Raw genomic sequence first — 14378 nt, 5'->3', positions numbered from 1 at the left:
TCAAACAATGTTGAATGAAAGAGCAATGTACAGGACAATGACTAGGTAAGGGATGCACCCTTTCCCTCCTGTCTGTATCTCAGCACCTTTGGACTTACAGGGTTTTTTTGCCAAATTTAGGCAAATAGGTACCCTAAAAATGTGATGTCTCCTCAAGGTGATAGGGAAATTGCTTTTATCTTTTTTCTTAACAAGCTGGAGTTTCTCATTATGCACGTTTCACGAGACTGCATGGATTTGCTGTGCTACAGCTCCCTCAAGTGGTAAACTTATTTCGCGTTTGGAATTGCAGCTTGGTTTCTGTGGAACACTCGCCTTTGCTTTAGAAAGTTTTGAGGCTTCTCCCAGCTTCCTCTTTGTTCTCTCTCTCTCTCTTTTTTTTTTTCCCTCCCCTCCCCGCCCCGAATATTATGAACAGCTGCTTTGGGCTGTGGGGTTATCAGAGAAGTAGAGCTGTGAGTTGAAGAGTTAGGATCGTTGTCTTGGTTCTGCTTGGGCAGGTTATTTCACCCTGTAAGCCTCACTTTTGTCGTCTGAGAACTAGGGAGAATGATAAATATTTGTAGACTACCTAGAGTTGTTTTAAACTCTTATTTCTTTTTTTTTTTTTTAAATAACTCTTATTTCAATCAATGATTTTGCTTATCTGACCTAGCAGAAAACTCAAAAATCTCTTGTCAGTGGGCAGTCAGAGCTCTGACAGCTGTCTTAGTATCACAAGACTTCCACTATTCTTTCTACAAAGTAACAAAATAAAGCATGCCTGTACCTAGAGCTTTTGCCGTCATCCCACGAACAGCAAAACCCTGATTTACAACAGAAACATCAGAGTTTAAGCAACAGGAGTCTGAGCAGGAAAGAACTCAGGTTTGCTTAGGTTCCCAGTGAACTTTGGCTAGAAAATACACTCCAGTATTACCACTGCATCAGTAATTTCTTTTTTCTCCCTATAAGAACATGAAAAACATGTTTTCTGCAGTTGTCTGAGGAAATGATGTTGTGCTTTGATTACAGAAGCAGAAGAGGTCCTTCATGTCCAGACTTAACATAAAATGCTACGCAGCATTCCCAGTATTAAAGAGGAGCTCTGCCTCATCCTTTGAAGGAAGCCAACAGTAGTAAAATGAACCATTTCATAACCGTATACGTTCTTTATAAGTTAATTTCTGATCCTGTAAAATATCGATCTCTGTCAACCATGGTGATAAATCCAGTCCTTGCTTGACCTATAGGGCAACAAATGCACAACTTTTTTTCACCATACTACCTTTTAATTTGGAAGCTGAGATGAAATTTATGATTGAGTAGTTAAAGTAATATTTCAGATGTATGTATTACTTTTCATCTTGAAAGATCTTAAAAGCCTTTGCAAACTAGGTACACAGAACAAAGCTCGTGCCATTCCAAGAGTGCCTTCCCCACAGAAACTTCTCTATTGTCACTGACAAAATCATGTTTATTACCTTTATTTAGTGATTTCTGCTGGCTGTTTCTTGTGCTTCTGCCAGTTGCCAGTGAATATCCCCCTCCATTGAAGTAATTAATGATGGATTGGGTTCTGTTCTTGTCATATATTTTTGTTGGCTTATTTTTTCTGTTACTTTTATCTAGCTTTGCTTAATAAGTTTGAAGGGAGTCGGTCTTACCTTTTTGCTGTATGTTGTACATGTTGAGGAAAGCATTCCCTTAGAAGTGATTGTTTTGATTTAAATGTGTGTTAGGTGCTTGAATTTCCAAAACGATTTTAAAATCACTGTTCATATTTTGATGTCTATATTCTGGTTTCAGTTTGTTTATTTAACTGCTGCCACAACATTTATGTACTTGAATTTAATGTTGCATAAACTTGAAAAAGTCAGTGCATGACTAAGAACATCTTAAAATTTCTGGTAATTTAATTTATTGCCTTAGCGCATGTGTGGAAAAAATCCTAAGGTAGAACATATATGCTGCATTTAATCTAATCTAAATCAGCCTTTTATATATCTGGTAGAGAGTTTGAAAAAAACAGAACAAAACAGGTTGTCTTAGATCTGCCTATTAGAAAAAAGGCACCTTAGTGGGGGGTGATGAGTCAGTGAATGTCAGCTCCGTCTCAGTAGCTGTAGGTGTCTGATAACATAGTTCACTGTGAGTGTGTGGCAGAATGGCTGCGAGATGCTAACACGTGGGCTCCAGCTCTCCTCAGAGGTTTTGTGTTAGTCACCTCAACTGCCAATGCCTTCTCATAGCTGTGGAGCCGCAGGAGTCTCTTTCAGCCATACAATTTTCTTGTGTGACATCAGCCACAGAAACAGGCAAGTCTTCACCTTACCACCTTGGTGGGCTGCCTAGGGTCAGTTGGATACCCGTCAGCAAGGACCACTACCATAAGCAGATGATATCCATGGACTTTATGCACCCTTTCTTATGTACAGATCTTCACCCTGCAGTTTTGGAAAGGAAAATTTCTGTGAAGCATAGTTCTCAATGAAAGATCTAAATACTTCACCTTTATCACACAGGAAAAGTATACGCATGGACAAATTATCAGCAGGGCACTTAATGTGTAGTAATTTCTTTGCATGTCCATAGTCCTGTGTACTAAATATTGAGAATTCATGAAGTCATCTTGCAACGATGGGTAAGTGTATTCTATGGTATGCGTAGTGTAATACAATACATACATAGATACCTACAAGTACTGAAGAAAATTACGTTTGAAGTAGAGTGTGTTGGAAGGAGCAGAACTGATTCTAAGGCATAGGGCAATCATACTGGTTGAGCTGTGTCACCAACTCTACCCTAGATAGCCTGAAAAACAGTCAGTGCCAGCAGATCATCGTTTTCTAATGTCAGCTACTTCGTGTTCGGGAGACAGGGAACCATCTGCTGTGGTGATGGCTGCCCTGCATAAGGAAACACCTCGTTCCACTCTCACAGCTCTGCGTGTTCCTGCAGCAGAACAGATGAGTGAGGATGCAATTATGTGTGCTTTTCAGTATGACAATGCATAGAGTTCAACTTTAATTTAATTTAATTTAATTTGAAAAATGCATCCTGCTTCTCTGATTCTGAAACTTCTTGAGTAGTAAATCAGTTTCTGTAGTAGCTGCCATTGACGTTTCACAGGACTTCAGAATGTCAGACAAGAACGAGCTGTTTAAATACAGGTTAAGTGAATGCAGAGATCGTTCACTGCGGAGGTCAGGTTAGTCTGTGGTTCAAGATTATAGAAACAGATGAAGGTTTATGCTCTCTCTCTCTCTTTGTTTTTCTTTTGAGGAGCTCTGAGGCCCTACCTAAAGTCTGAGCTTATGTCTGTCATGCAGAAAACAAGTTAGCTGGGCTGGTGGTCATAGAAAGCAACAGAGCGTGCAAATTACCCAACTGTGTCACTTGTCCCTCCTTTCCCCTGTTCTCAGGAGATTTCATCATGGAAATAGGGATGGTGCAAGAAATCTGCTTATGAGTTCCTTTAAACATGGACACATGTAGCTAGCTTTGTATCAGTCTCTGTCAGGCAGATGACTTTAGTCTAGAGTAGAATTAGGATGTATGCAACTTCAGACAAAACACTGGGTTTGTGCACAAATTTATAAGACTAACTCCTAAGAAAAGAGGAACACTTAACACTCACAACGCACCATTCAGTCTACATTTAATTCTTCTTTTCAACAAACAGGAGGATAATGTTAGTATTATTGACTCTTTTCGTGTGTAAATTTGCACATAGCAATGCACTGAGCATTTTTTGGTCAAAGGGCTTGATAAAAAGGAATCAAAAGCAAATCTTATTTAAGCCAGAAGACTCTGCATTCTGAAATCCTCTTTTTCTTTCCATTTAACACATCAGAATATATGGGAGCATGCTTTTACAATGCTACGGCTGTAAGAAAATAGGTACTTCTTAGGATGTAGAAGGTTGTGTCTTTAACTTTTAAGAATTTCTGAAAATAGCAATTAGGAGTTTGTAGATGTCACTGTTTAGAAAGTGTTCTGCAAGTGCCAGTATTTTTGAGCTGCCCTGCCTTGATAACCAAGCTGTAATGTGATGCCAAAGCTAGCAAGGGAAAGGGCAGCGGCAAGGACCTCAGTTAAAAGTTTACTAGTCCAACTTGCTTCTCTGTTAGCAGCTGTAAAGAGAAACTTTTGGAAGAGATATAACATGTAATCTCTTGCTTAGCAAGTGAAAGGTTGATGATTGCGTAGGAACCAGAAGGGCGTTTTGGGCTTAAGATCCACTGAGTTATGTCAGGCTCACTTAAACTTGCTGCAGAGTAGCTCCAAACCTTCACTTTGCAGCTCTCAATAAAATGTGTTCAGCTACCTACTCTTTAGTAATTGAAGAAATCCCTAACATCAAGTTATGGTGGCAAATAAAAGTTGCAGTAAACTTCCTCGTCATTGCAACTTTCAGATTAAATTAGTGCAGTGTTTGCTTACAAATCTGCCTTTGGAGATTATCAGGAAGCTATTACAGAATGTACTCAACGGTGTGAGATCATTATGCTATTCAAATACTTGTAGCAGAAGGTCTCAGACATGGTTTTTAATAGAGTTGAAATTTCTGTGATAGAAAAACAAACTGAATTTCTGAAAACAGTGTTCTTACTAAATTCAATCTCTTGACACTAGGACTTTAAAAGCCCTACAAATATTTTTATTGTTTCTCTGTATGTGTGAGGAGGGGGAGATACATGCCCTATAAAGCCTCCTTTTTATTTTTTGAAAAGTGTATCATTTGATAACAGTGTCTAGATTTTAAACATCAACAGGTGATCATCTGGTGCTCTTGATGAAAAATGCTGAATTTGAGAACTTGTCGCTTTTTGGTAGTCCAGTGGTACTGGAGCCTACTAATGCGCAAACGCTGCGAAGTCTACCTGTGATCTCCTACAGAGAAGTGGTTGTGCAGTTACCTGCCTTCTTGTAGCAGTTGAGAGTCTCCTTGTGAACTTCTGTTGTGGTGTGCATGCGTAGGAAAACAAGTATGACAAACATTTTTGTTATGCTAGCAGTGTCTTTGTTAGTATGGTTTTTGGCAAGACAGTGTGCTTTTCCTTAAAAATTAGTGTCATGCTCTACTTTTTAAATTGTTAACCCTACCCCAGCCCAAGTCCCTGTGGCCTCTCCTTTCCACCAGTATTTTCCTTGTGCAAGTTAGACTAGCATGCCCACTTGCATTTTTCCAGGACCTGGTCTCCTCTGTGTTTTGCGTTTGCACTACACCATTTCAAGAAAAAGCTGGCAAAACCAGTGAGATATACAAATAAAATAGTGTAAAATAACATAAAAATAAAACCTTCTGAGAATGTACAGAAAATGAATTCATGTCATAACTGCAATAAATATGATAAACATTTTTTCACTTTCAGGTTTAAAAATGTCTGACCAGAAAAATATTGTACACAGAGCCCATTGTATTGAAAAACTACTGTCTGAGAACAATTTCCAAGATATTGAAGATCATCTTAAAGAACTTGAAGATGTTGATATGACTATAGAATATCTTCAGGGGACAGACGTTGCCAAGGCTGTATACAGAGTACTCAAGAGCTGCCCTTCAGTAGAGCTGAAAAAGAAAGCGAAGCAGTTATTATCAAGGTGGAAAGCACTTTACAAGAATAACTGTGCTCAGTCAATGCAAGTTAAAAAGTCAGTTTCTGTGCATGTGAAAGAGGAAATTGAACATCTCAGTGTGGTTCCTGGAGAGCAGTTGCTGTCTGAAGGACCATGTCAGCAGGAGACTCTAGATGGTACTAGTTCTAAAATTTTGGTCTCTTCGCAAACGGTTAAAAATGTAGTACGTAACGACGCAGAAGGCAGCATGAATCAGCTTGCTTCTTTTCGGGAGCAACATGCTGATAATGAAGATTCTAAACCTCTTGTTAATGAAGCGAGTATGCAGCAGGATCCAGTTAGAGCTCTGAGGTGTAAATGCATGGATCTTCTTTATAAAGCTTTGGCTGGTTCTGCCAAAGATGAAGAAGAAACTGGTAAATGGCTGGAGCTATCTAAAGAAATAGAAGAACATGTTTTTGCTCTTTATGCTAAAAATGACAAAAAGTATAAAAATTGCATCAGAAGCAAAATCTCTAACCTGAAAAACCCAAAAAGTTGCCACTTAAAACATAACCTTTTTTCAGGGACTTTGAGTCCAAAGGCTTTTGCTGAGATGACAGTGATGGAAATGGCCAGCAATGAACTGAAAGAGCTCAGGGCTCTGTATACAGAATCATCTGTTCAGGAACATCAGCTTCCACAAGTTATTAATGGCACACAAACAAACAAAATAAAGTGTAGGCGCTGTGAAAAATTTGACTGCACTGTCACTATGATTGCCAGAGGAACTCTCTTTCTTCCAGGCTGGGTGCGAAACACAAATCCAGATGAGCAAATGTTGACTTACGTTATTTGTAATGAATGCGGAGAACAGTGGTATCACAGCAGATGGATTTGTTTGTAACGCTATCCCTCTTTAGTAACTGGTTTAGAAACATAGATATGAGAAGGTATCTCTGCTGAAACTGTATAATTTAAAATTTTGTGTTGATACTGTGTAGATGCTGCCACTAAAAAGAGCAATTTTTTAAAACTGATTTTGCAAAGTTATTTTTTTAAGATAAGTTGAATAAATCTATGTGGTTTTAAGTAATATCAATATGTAAAGAAATAAACAAAAAAGGAAAAAAATGGTAACACTGTATCCAAGAGAGTTAATAAATTCACTAGTAAATCCATTAAAAATATTCTAAGTGCTGCAGTTTTTTTCCCCCGAGGTACTGAGTACCTGGAATTTTCATTATCTTCAGCCCGAGTTCTTGCATAGAATATAAGTTTTGTTTACAGTAAACAAACTGTTTCCAAAACTGCAGTTCACATACTTGGGTGCGTTGCAGAATGTTCAGCATGGATTCACTCCTTAATGAAATGACTTTTTGCAAGTAAGTGTTAGATTATTAAGTTGGTTTGAGAGGTAATGTCTAACAGGAAAAAAGGAATGAAAAGCAGAGTGTAAAAGAGGGAGAAGGCAATTAGAAAATGAAAGCAAAAATGAAATTCTGTTTTAGCTTTTTATAGCTACTGGGAGGAAAATATGTCTTGCGACAACCTATGACTTTGCAATTCAGATTTGCAATGTAGGATGGTGTGTCCTGCAACTGCTAAGAAATTAAGGCAAGATCAGATAGCGGTTTGTTTCAGGAAATCATGTAAATACATAAATAAATTTATTGTTATACAATATATAAAAGCATGATGTTAACAGGAGTTACTTTCTGAATGGTTTTCTTGTCTTGAACTGGGACATCTGTCCTGAACTGAGCAAATTAATTTTTTATGTAGTGCAAGTTACTCAGAAAAAAATGAATAGAAGGAAATCTAATAACTAAAGTTTTTATGCATGTTTTTGTTCCCGAGTTAGCAGGATTCCCACTAGCTGTATACTAGAAGCATGTATTTATCAAAAAATACCACCTTAGCATTCTTCTCACTCAAGTAATAGTCCTGTTGTTTTGTGTTTGTTTGTTTTTTCTGGAAAACTTAAAATTACTTCAAAATCAGCTATCTGAATACTTCGAATGGAGTATATATCAGAGCTCAGGGATATGTTTCTTTTCGGAACTGAGAGGACCACCTGATTCCAGGTGTCTTTCACAGCTGTCTATTGGTCTGTAAAAGACTGTGTTCATACTCTGTGTCCCTATTTTGGTTTCTTCCCTGGTTTTGAGTTACTTTAAATGTTCAAATGAGAGGAAATGGGTCTCACATTGAGTCCTAATTTTCTGAGCACATGCATGTGTCAACTCACAGACCTAAGGAAATACAGTGAAGAATAAGCCTGCCCTGCCTGAGAGGTTAGGTTCTTGCAGCAAAGCAGTAGTACCGCCTGGAAACATAACCTTCATAATGAGTTTCCTTGTTGGAGTACGGACAAGATGATGAAATGGGTCAACAAATTGCCGAAGTCATGCTTTAGGCACGGAGGAAAATGTTTCGTTTCACCCCATTGTGTAAACACAATATAGCTGCATACGTGGCATTAACGGAGATATCTTTTACAAACGCACAACAGGCATTTTGCAGCTCAAGGCTAAGATGCATCAGCTGAGGAGAGAAACCGAGTAGGTATTTGCTGGAGGAATTAAGGATTCAGTTCCTGCACCCGTCCAGCTGTAACACAGCTGAGACCCATCAGCTTCTCTAGGCTAAGGCACTGCCCTGGAGCTCTCCAGCCACATAACCTGTCAGAGGAAGGAGTTAGGGGTGTGAGATGAGAAAATAGCTGTTGGTGAACTAAAAGTGAGCCAGGACTAAAAATAAAACCGTAGATAGGCCTTTATCCACATGTGGTGAAAATGGCGTGTGACCTGATGCTACAAAGAGGTGCTTACAGTTACTCTACTGAAAAAAAAACAAGAAACATCTCCATTCTGTGAAGTGTTAACATTTAACTTTCAGCGGTGTGCTTTACTGTGGTATTACCTAGATTTTTATCATAGGAAAACCTGTGTTTTAGTGGAATTGCACTGATGTAAAACAAACATTAAAGCAATAGGCCAAACCCCCAGTGTTCAACTCTGTGACCAACCAGTTAAGATGAGACCTTCCTTTCCAGCCCTTACCCATGTGCTGGAATCGATGCGTACAAGTAGTCCTGCTTGCTTAAGTGGCAGTGCTTCTGCGCAAAGTATTACTGAAAGCTAAAAATAAAACCGTAGGAAAGCAAACACTTCTGTGTCACTGGTTCGCAGTAAGCACGGAGTTTTGTGCTGTCATTTTGGAGGCCATGGTCCTGTTGAGGAGAGCTGTGTGCCAGTGCTGTGCTGTGTCAGAACACCGTGTAGCAGGAGACTTTATTTTAGCTATGAACAACAGACACTTATAAATAATTTCTGCTTGCGGGTGGTTTTGAAGCCATTCCAGTCATGTGCAGCTCATCCAAGTTTTGTCCTGGCGAAGGGAAATGTTACAAAGCATGGGTGGTGTTTTTGATATAACATATTTCAAGGGTAAAATTTGTAGCTTAATACTGACTACATTTGTAGCTTAATGTGTAACATGATTTTCTTTTGAACTGCCCATCACGAAATGTATAGTGCTAAGCTATATGCCTGAAAATGACTGGGATTTTCTACCGATCCATATTTACTGAGCAGCTAAGAAAACATAAACAGCGGATGTTTTAGAACTTTTTCATGTCATTGAGCAAGCGTGCCTCACTGTGGATCTGAGTGAGCTGTACCTCCAGCAGCAAGAGGGTCGTTTGGTTCTAGTGTTTCACATCTTGCCTTTTCTCCTAAGATGCAGTTACTGCCAACAACTGCGGTTGCAGCTTATGGCATAGAAACAACTGTCAGTAACTACAAATAGTCAAAAAATGGATTATAACTGTGCCCCGTTTACAACTATCCCTTAACTTTCTTCCTTCTGTTTCAAACTGAGAGCAGTCAGAACTCTTAGGGCAAGTCCTTGGTACCCTCCCAGTTGTAAACTCAGAATTTTAAAATGGTTTTCCATGGTAATACGTTGTGAGCAGGCATTCCTCCATTGCCTTCCTTCCCAGTAACAATGGAACCTGATAGCCGGCTTTGTAACAAATCCAGTTAAAGCTAGACATTAAAATATGAGAATATATTTGTAAATTTTGTGAAATTCAGTAATCATGAAAAGTAATTATGTTCCTGTTGAAAGAGATGAAGCCCTTACCTTTTTTCAGGAGTTACCTATTCCAAGCTGCTAGCTGCTGAGTCAACACACATGTAGTTGCTAGGTGGTTAATATTACCTGAAAGTCAGACATGAAATATGCTGCTGCTTGCCCAGATAGTAGTCTGGGACAAGGAGAACATCTGGGAATACCGGCAGAAAGGAGCAGAAAGTATTGGGAGGCAGGGAGAGGGGACTGGGCCCATTGTTAAGTATGCTGAAGGCACACATCTATAGGAAATGAGGCTTTGTTGTTCCAGGGCTTGTGAAAAAGCTCATCTAGGTTCAGTTTCACTTTATGCCTAGTTCATGCTGGTAAACATACTGCCCACAACTCCACATACAACAGTGAAACTGTGTACAAATTCATGAATTACTGCATTACCTTCTTGATCATCTTATGCCATTGGTTGTTTTCATCTAACACAGTTCATTGCCGCTTTGGCCATTTTTCTATCTGTGTTTATATCCAATTCTCGTAACTTGAAAGGTTTAGTAGAAAGCACGTGTCTCGTAGTGTTATGTGCCACTATAAATCAGAATACTGTACAATCATGAAATGCCAAATATGAGAGACAGTCATTCAAGTAAATCATTGCTCTTATTTGAAAAGGTGTGGTCACAGTTTCACTAAGCAAAGTACTGCTTCAGGCCCCAGTTTGTCAATAGGTTATGTTGTCCCTACCCAGATTGTGTAACTGCACAGGCTTAAAATGTTTCACTGGATAAGATTGTATGCCTTGGCTCAAAATGGCTTTAAAAAGTCAATTTGCTACTACGCAGCATATGTGCCAACAGGAGGGTCTAGATTACTGGAGTACAAGGATATCAGAGTCCGGAAACAAGAATAAAAGGAAAGCTTTGAAAAGTGAGATTCTTTTATGTTGTTGAAGTTATCTCTTTTCAGTTTGTTCCAGATGGGAAAAAGATCCCTTAGCTATTTAAAGCAGAGACAATTAATTTTGGTACGTTTAGCATATCCATGATGCTGCTCCACAAAGGAGCATGACATTGAGATGATCCACACAGACATAGGACAAATGTACGCTGAATAAGGCTTAAGTCTGTATTTGTTTTCACTGGATTTTCAAGAGATGCTGTAAATTCAGCTGCTTCTTGAATCCTACGATTTAACAGTAGCAATAAGGTCTTAAATGTAGATTACACTCAAAGCTCAAGCAACTGGTAGGTGCAGAACTTGTAATACGTGTTTTAAGATTAGAGCTAAATTAACAATTTCGCACAACTTTCAGTGTAAAAGCGAAGATATTATTCTGAACAGCACTCAGTTAATAGATTCATAGATTCCTAGATTTCTAGGTTGGAAAAGACCTTAGAGATCATCCAGTCAAACCGTCCCTAATCCCCCGTTAAACCATATCCCTAAGTAGTTCAAACACCCTTTTCTTAAACACATCCAGGGATGGGGACTCAACCACCTCCCTGGGCAGCCTATTCCAGTGGCTGACAACACTTTCAGAGAAGATATACTTTCTAACATCCAACCTGAATCTGCCCTGACTAAGCTTATACCCATTTCCTCTTGTTCTATCACCCAACACTAATGTAAAGAGCCCTTCCCCTACCTCCCCACCATCTTTTCTCAAGTATTTGTAGACTGTAATCAGGTCTCCCCTCAGCCTCCTCTTCTCCAGGCTAAACAGCCCCAACTCCCTCAGCCGCTCCTCATAAGTTTTATTTTCCAGCCCCTTGACCAGTTTAGTCGCCCTTCTTTGGACTCGCTCCAGGAGCTCAATATCTCTCTTAAAGCGAGGGGCCCAAAACTGGACACAATATTCCAGGTGCGGCCTCACCAGTGCCGAGTACAGGGGCAGGATCACTTCCCTGTTCCTGCTGGTCACACTATTCTTGATACACGCCAGTATCCCATTGGCCTTTTTGGCCACCTGGGCACACTGCTGGCTCATATCAAGCCGGTAGTCAACCAACACCCCCAGGTCCTTCTCCACCAGGCAGCTCTCCAGCCACTCTTCACCGAGCCTATAGCGATGCTTGGGGTTTTTACACCCCAAGTGAAGGACTCTGCACTTGGCCTTATTAAAGCTCATGCCATTGGCCTCAGACCAACGATCCAGTCTGTTCAAATCCCTCTGAAGGGCCTCCCTACCCTCGAGCAGATCGACACAGCCTCCCAGCTTGGTGTCGTCCGCAAACTTACTGAGGGTACATTCAATCCCCTCATCCAGGTCATTGATAAAGATGTTAAACAGAACTGGACCCAGCACTGAGCCCTGGGGAACCCCACTGGTGACCGGCCTCCAGCCGGATTTAGCCCCATTTACCACCACTCTTTGGGCCCGGCCATCCAGCCAGTTTTTAACCCAAAGGAGGGTGTGCCTATCCAGGCCAGCAGTGATCAGTTTCTCAACCAGAACACTATGAGAAACTGTATCAAAGGCTTTACTGAGGTCAAGGAAAACTACATCCACAGCCCTTCCCTCGTCAACCAGGCGGGTCACCCTGTCATAGAAGGTGATCAGGTTTGATTGGCAAGACCTGCCTTTCATAAACCCATGATGACTGGGCCTGATCACCCGGAAGCAATGTTGCTCCCTTAACACAAATCTCAACTGGAATATTGTGTCCAGTTTTGGGCCCCTCGCTTTAAGAGAGATATTGAGCTCCTGGAGCGGGTCCAAAGAAGGGCGACTAAACTGGTCAAGGGACTGGAAAATAAAACTTATGAGGAGCGGCTGAGGGAGTTGGGGCTGTTTAGCCTGGAGAAGAGAAGGCTGAGGGGAGACCTGATTACAGCCTACAAATACTTGAGAAGGGATGGTGGGGAGGTAGGGGAATGGCTCTTTACATTAGTGATGGGTGATAGAACAAGAGGAAATGGGTATAAGCTTAGTCAGGGCAGATTCAGGTTGGATGTTAGAAAGTATGTCTTCTCTGAAAGTGTTGTCAGCCACTGGAATAGGCTGCCCAGGGAGGTGGTTGAGTCCCCATCCCTGGATGTGTTTAAGAAAAGGGTGTTTCAATCATAGAATCATAGAATCATAGAATTGTTAGGGCTGGAAGCGACCTTCAAAGGTCATCTAGTCCAACCCCCCTGCAAGGAACAGGGATATCTCCAACTAGATCAGGTTGCTCAGGGCCTCATCCAACCTGGCCTTGAACGTCTCCAGGGATGGAGCATCCACCACCTCTCTGGGCAACCTGTTCCAGTGTTCTACAACTCTCATGGTAAAAAATTTTTTCCTAATATCCAACTTGAATCTACCTCCCTCCATTTTAAAACCATTACCCCTTGTCCTATCACAACTGGCCCTCCTGAACAGCCTCTCCCCATCTTTCTTGTAGGCCCCCTTGAGGTACTGGAAGACCGCTATAAGGTCACCCCGGAGCCTCCTCTTCTCCAGGCTGAACAGCCCCAACTCTTTCAGCCTGTCCTCATAGGAAAGGTGCTCCAGCCCTCTTATCATCTTCGTGGCCCTCCCCAGTAGTTTGAACTACTTAGGGATATGGTTTAATGGGGGATTAGGGACGGTTGGACTGGATGATCTCTAAGGTCTTTTCCAACCTAGAAATCAATGAAATCTATGAAATCATCTTCTTGTGGTTGCTGGAGATCCACTGCAGAATCCATTTCACTCCATTCTGTCGAGGGCCTTTTGCATCTCCCTCATAACCCTCTTACTGCATCACTTTTCAGGGAGATACTTTGCTGCCATTTGTTGTTTGTAACTTTTTTCTTCCTTTCCAAGCCAAGAGTAAAATGGTGCTGTTTATTGTTTATTTAAAATGTGTTCCCTTCAGTCTGCTGTGCTATGTACATTTGTTACTAAAGCCAAGAACTGCAACTCTTTAAACAAGAAAAGAACAGCTCTTTTTTTTCTGGCAAAAAGAAAAGTTACCTAGTAACAGGCTGTAGTTAAGGAGCAAATATGTTGAATTACAGTCCTTCAGGGAATGTTCAGGGTGTAATGGCCCAGTTCATTGAGTGCCTGGAAGATAAGGAAAGAAACAAGAGCACTTTGATAATTTCTTGGATTGCTTGGGGGCTGACTTGCTGCATTCTGGTATTAGCAGAGCCATAAAGGCAGATGACATCATATCCCCTTATTTTGTACTGCTGTAAATCAGCCAGGAGGTGACAAAGTCATGTTTTATTGAGGCCATGTCATCACTTGCCAGGATGGGACAAAGTCTCCTTGCCAACTACAGATGGCAAAAAGCATTATTCAGAAGCTCTATTATACAAGAGCTTTGCTGATACAGAACTTTCTCATGCACAGACACACAGAATTGCCCTTTATTTGCCATTGGGATGTTATTTGCCCCGTTAGCTAGCACGTGACATAACAACAATTATCTCTTCATGAATACAGCTCTGTGAATAAAATCCTTAAGGTGCAAAGTCAGCTTCCAGATGAACGTATGTGTGAGGAAGAAGCAAGGGTGGGTTGCTGTGCAGGGGATGGGTGACAAGGCACACAGGGACAGTGACTTTAGTAAAAGAGTTACCGTCCCACAACACCCAGACAAGAAGAGCAGGGCGGGTCTGGCGACAATAATCAGCCAAAACTCCAGTGAGCACCAGACAAGTCCACAGGGAGGATGCCGTGATGAGGTGGGGCCCCGTGTCGAAGAGGGAGTCTGGGCATGAGGTGGGGTGCAGGACCAGGGCCTCTGGGCTCAGACAGGGCTCGAGCCAAAATGTGGCTC

At 41.0% G+C, this 14378-nt stretch overlaps 1 protein-coding gene across 2 annotated transcripts; it reads left to right on the top strand.

Moving 5' to 3' along the window:
• Positions 1 to 200: 200 nt before the first annotated feature.
• Positions 201 to 6697, top strand: TCEANC (transcription elongation factor A N-terminal and central domain containing). Of its 2 annotated transcripts, none has more exons than XM_009991177.2 (2): positions 201 to 263; positions 5358 to 6697. In XM_009991177.2, the coding sequence occupies exon 2, from the start codon at positions 5366 to 5368 to the stop codon at positions 6446 to 6448; it is 1083 nt and encodes a 360-aa protein (XP_009989479.2). In that variant the 5' UTR covers positions 201 to 263; positions 5358 to 5365; the 3' UTR covers positions 6449 to 6697. The 2 variants fall into 2 exon arrangements, with proteins under 2 accessions (XP_009989479.2, XP_086465460.1); XM_086609334.1 differs by lacking the exon at positions 201 to 263 and adding an exon at positions 4524 to 4970.
• The last annotated feature ends 7681 nt before the right edge of the window (positions 6698 to 14378 follow it).

Source organism: Tauraco erythrolophus, chromosome 1 (assembly GCF_009769465.1).
Source record: "Tauraco erythrolophus isolate bTauEry1 chromosome 1, bTauEry1.pri, whole genome shotgun sequence".
Taxonomy (NCBI): domain Eukaryota; kingdom Metazoa; phylum Chordata; class Aves; order Musophagiformes; family Musophagidae; genus Tauraco; species Tauraco erythrolophus.
The sequence above is the reverse complement of the archived record's forward strand: the minus strand, read 5'-3'. Positions and strand labels throughout refer to the sequence as shown.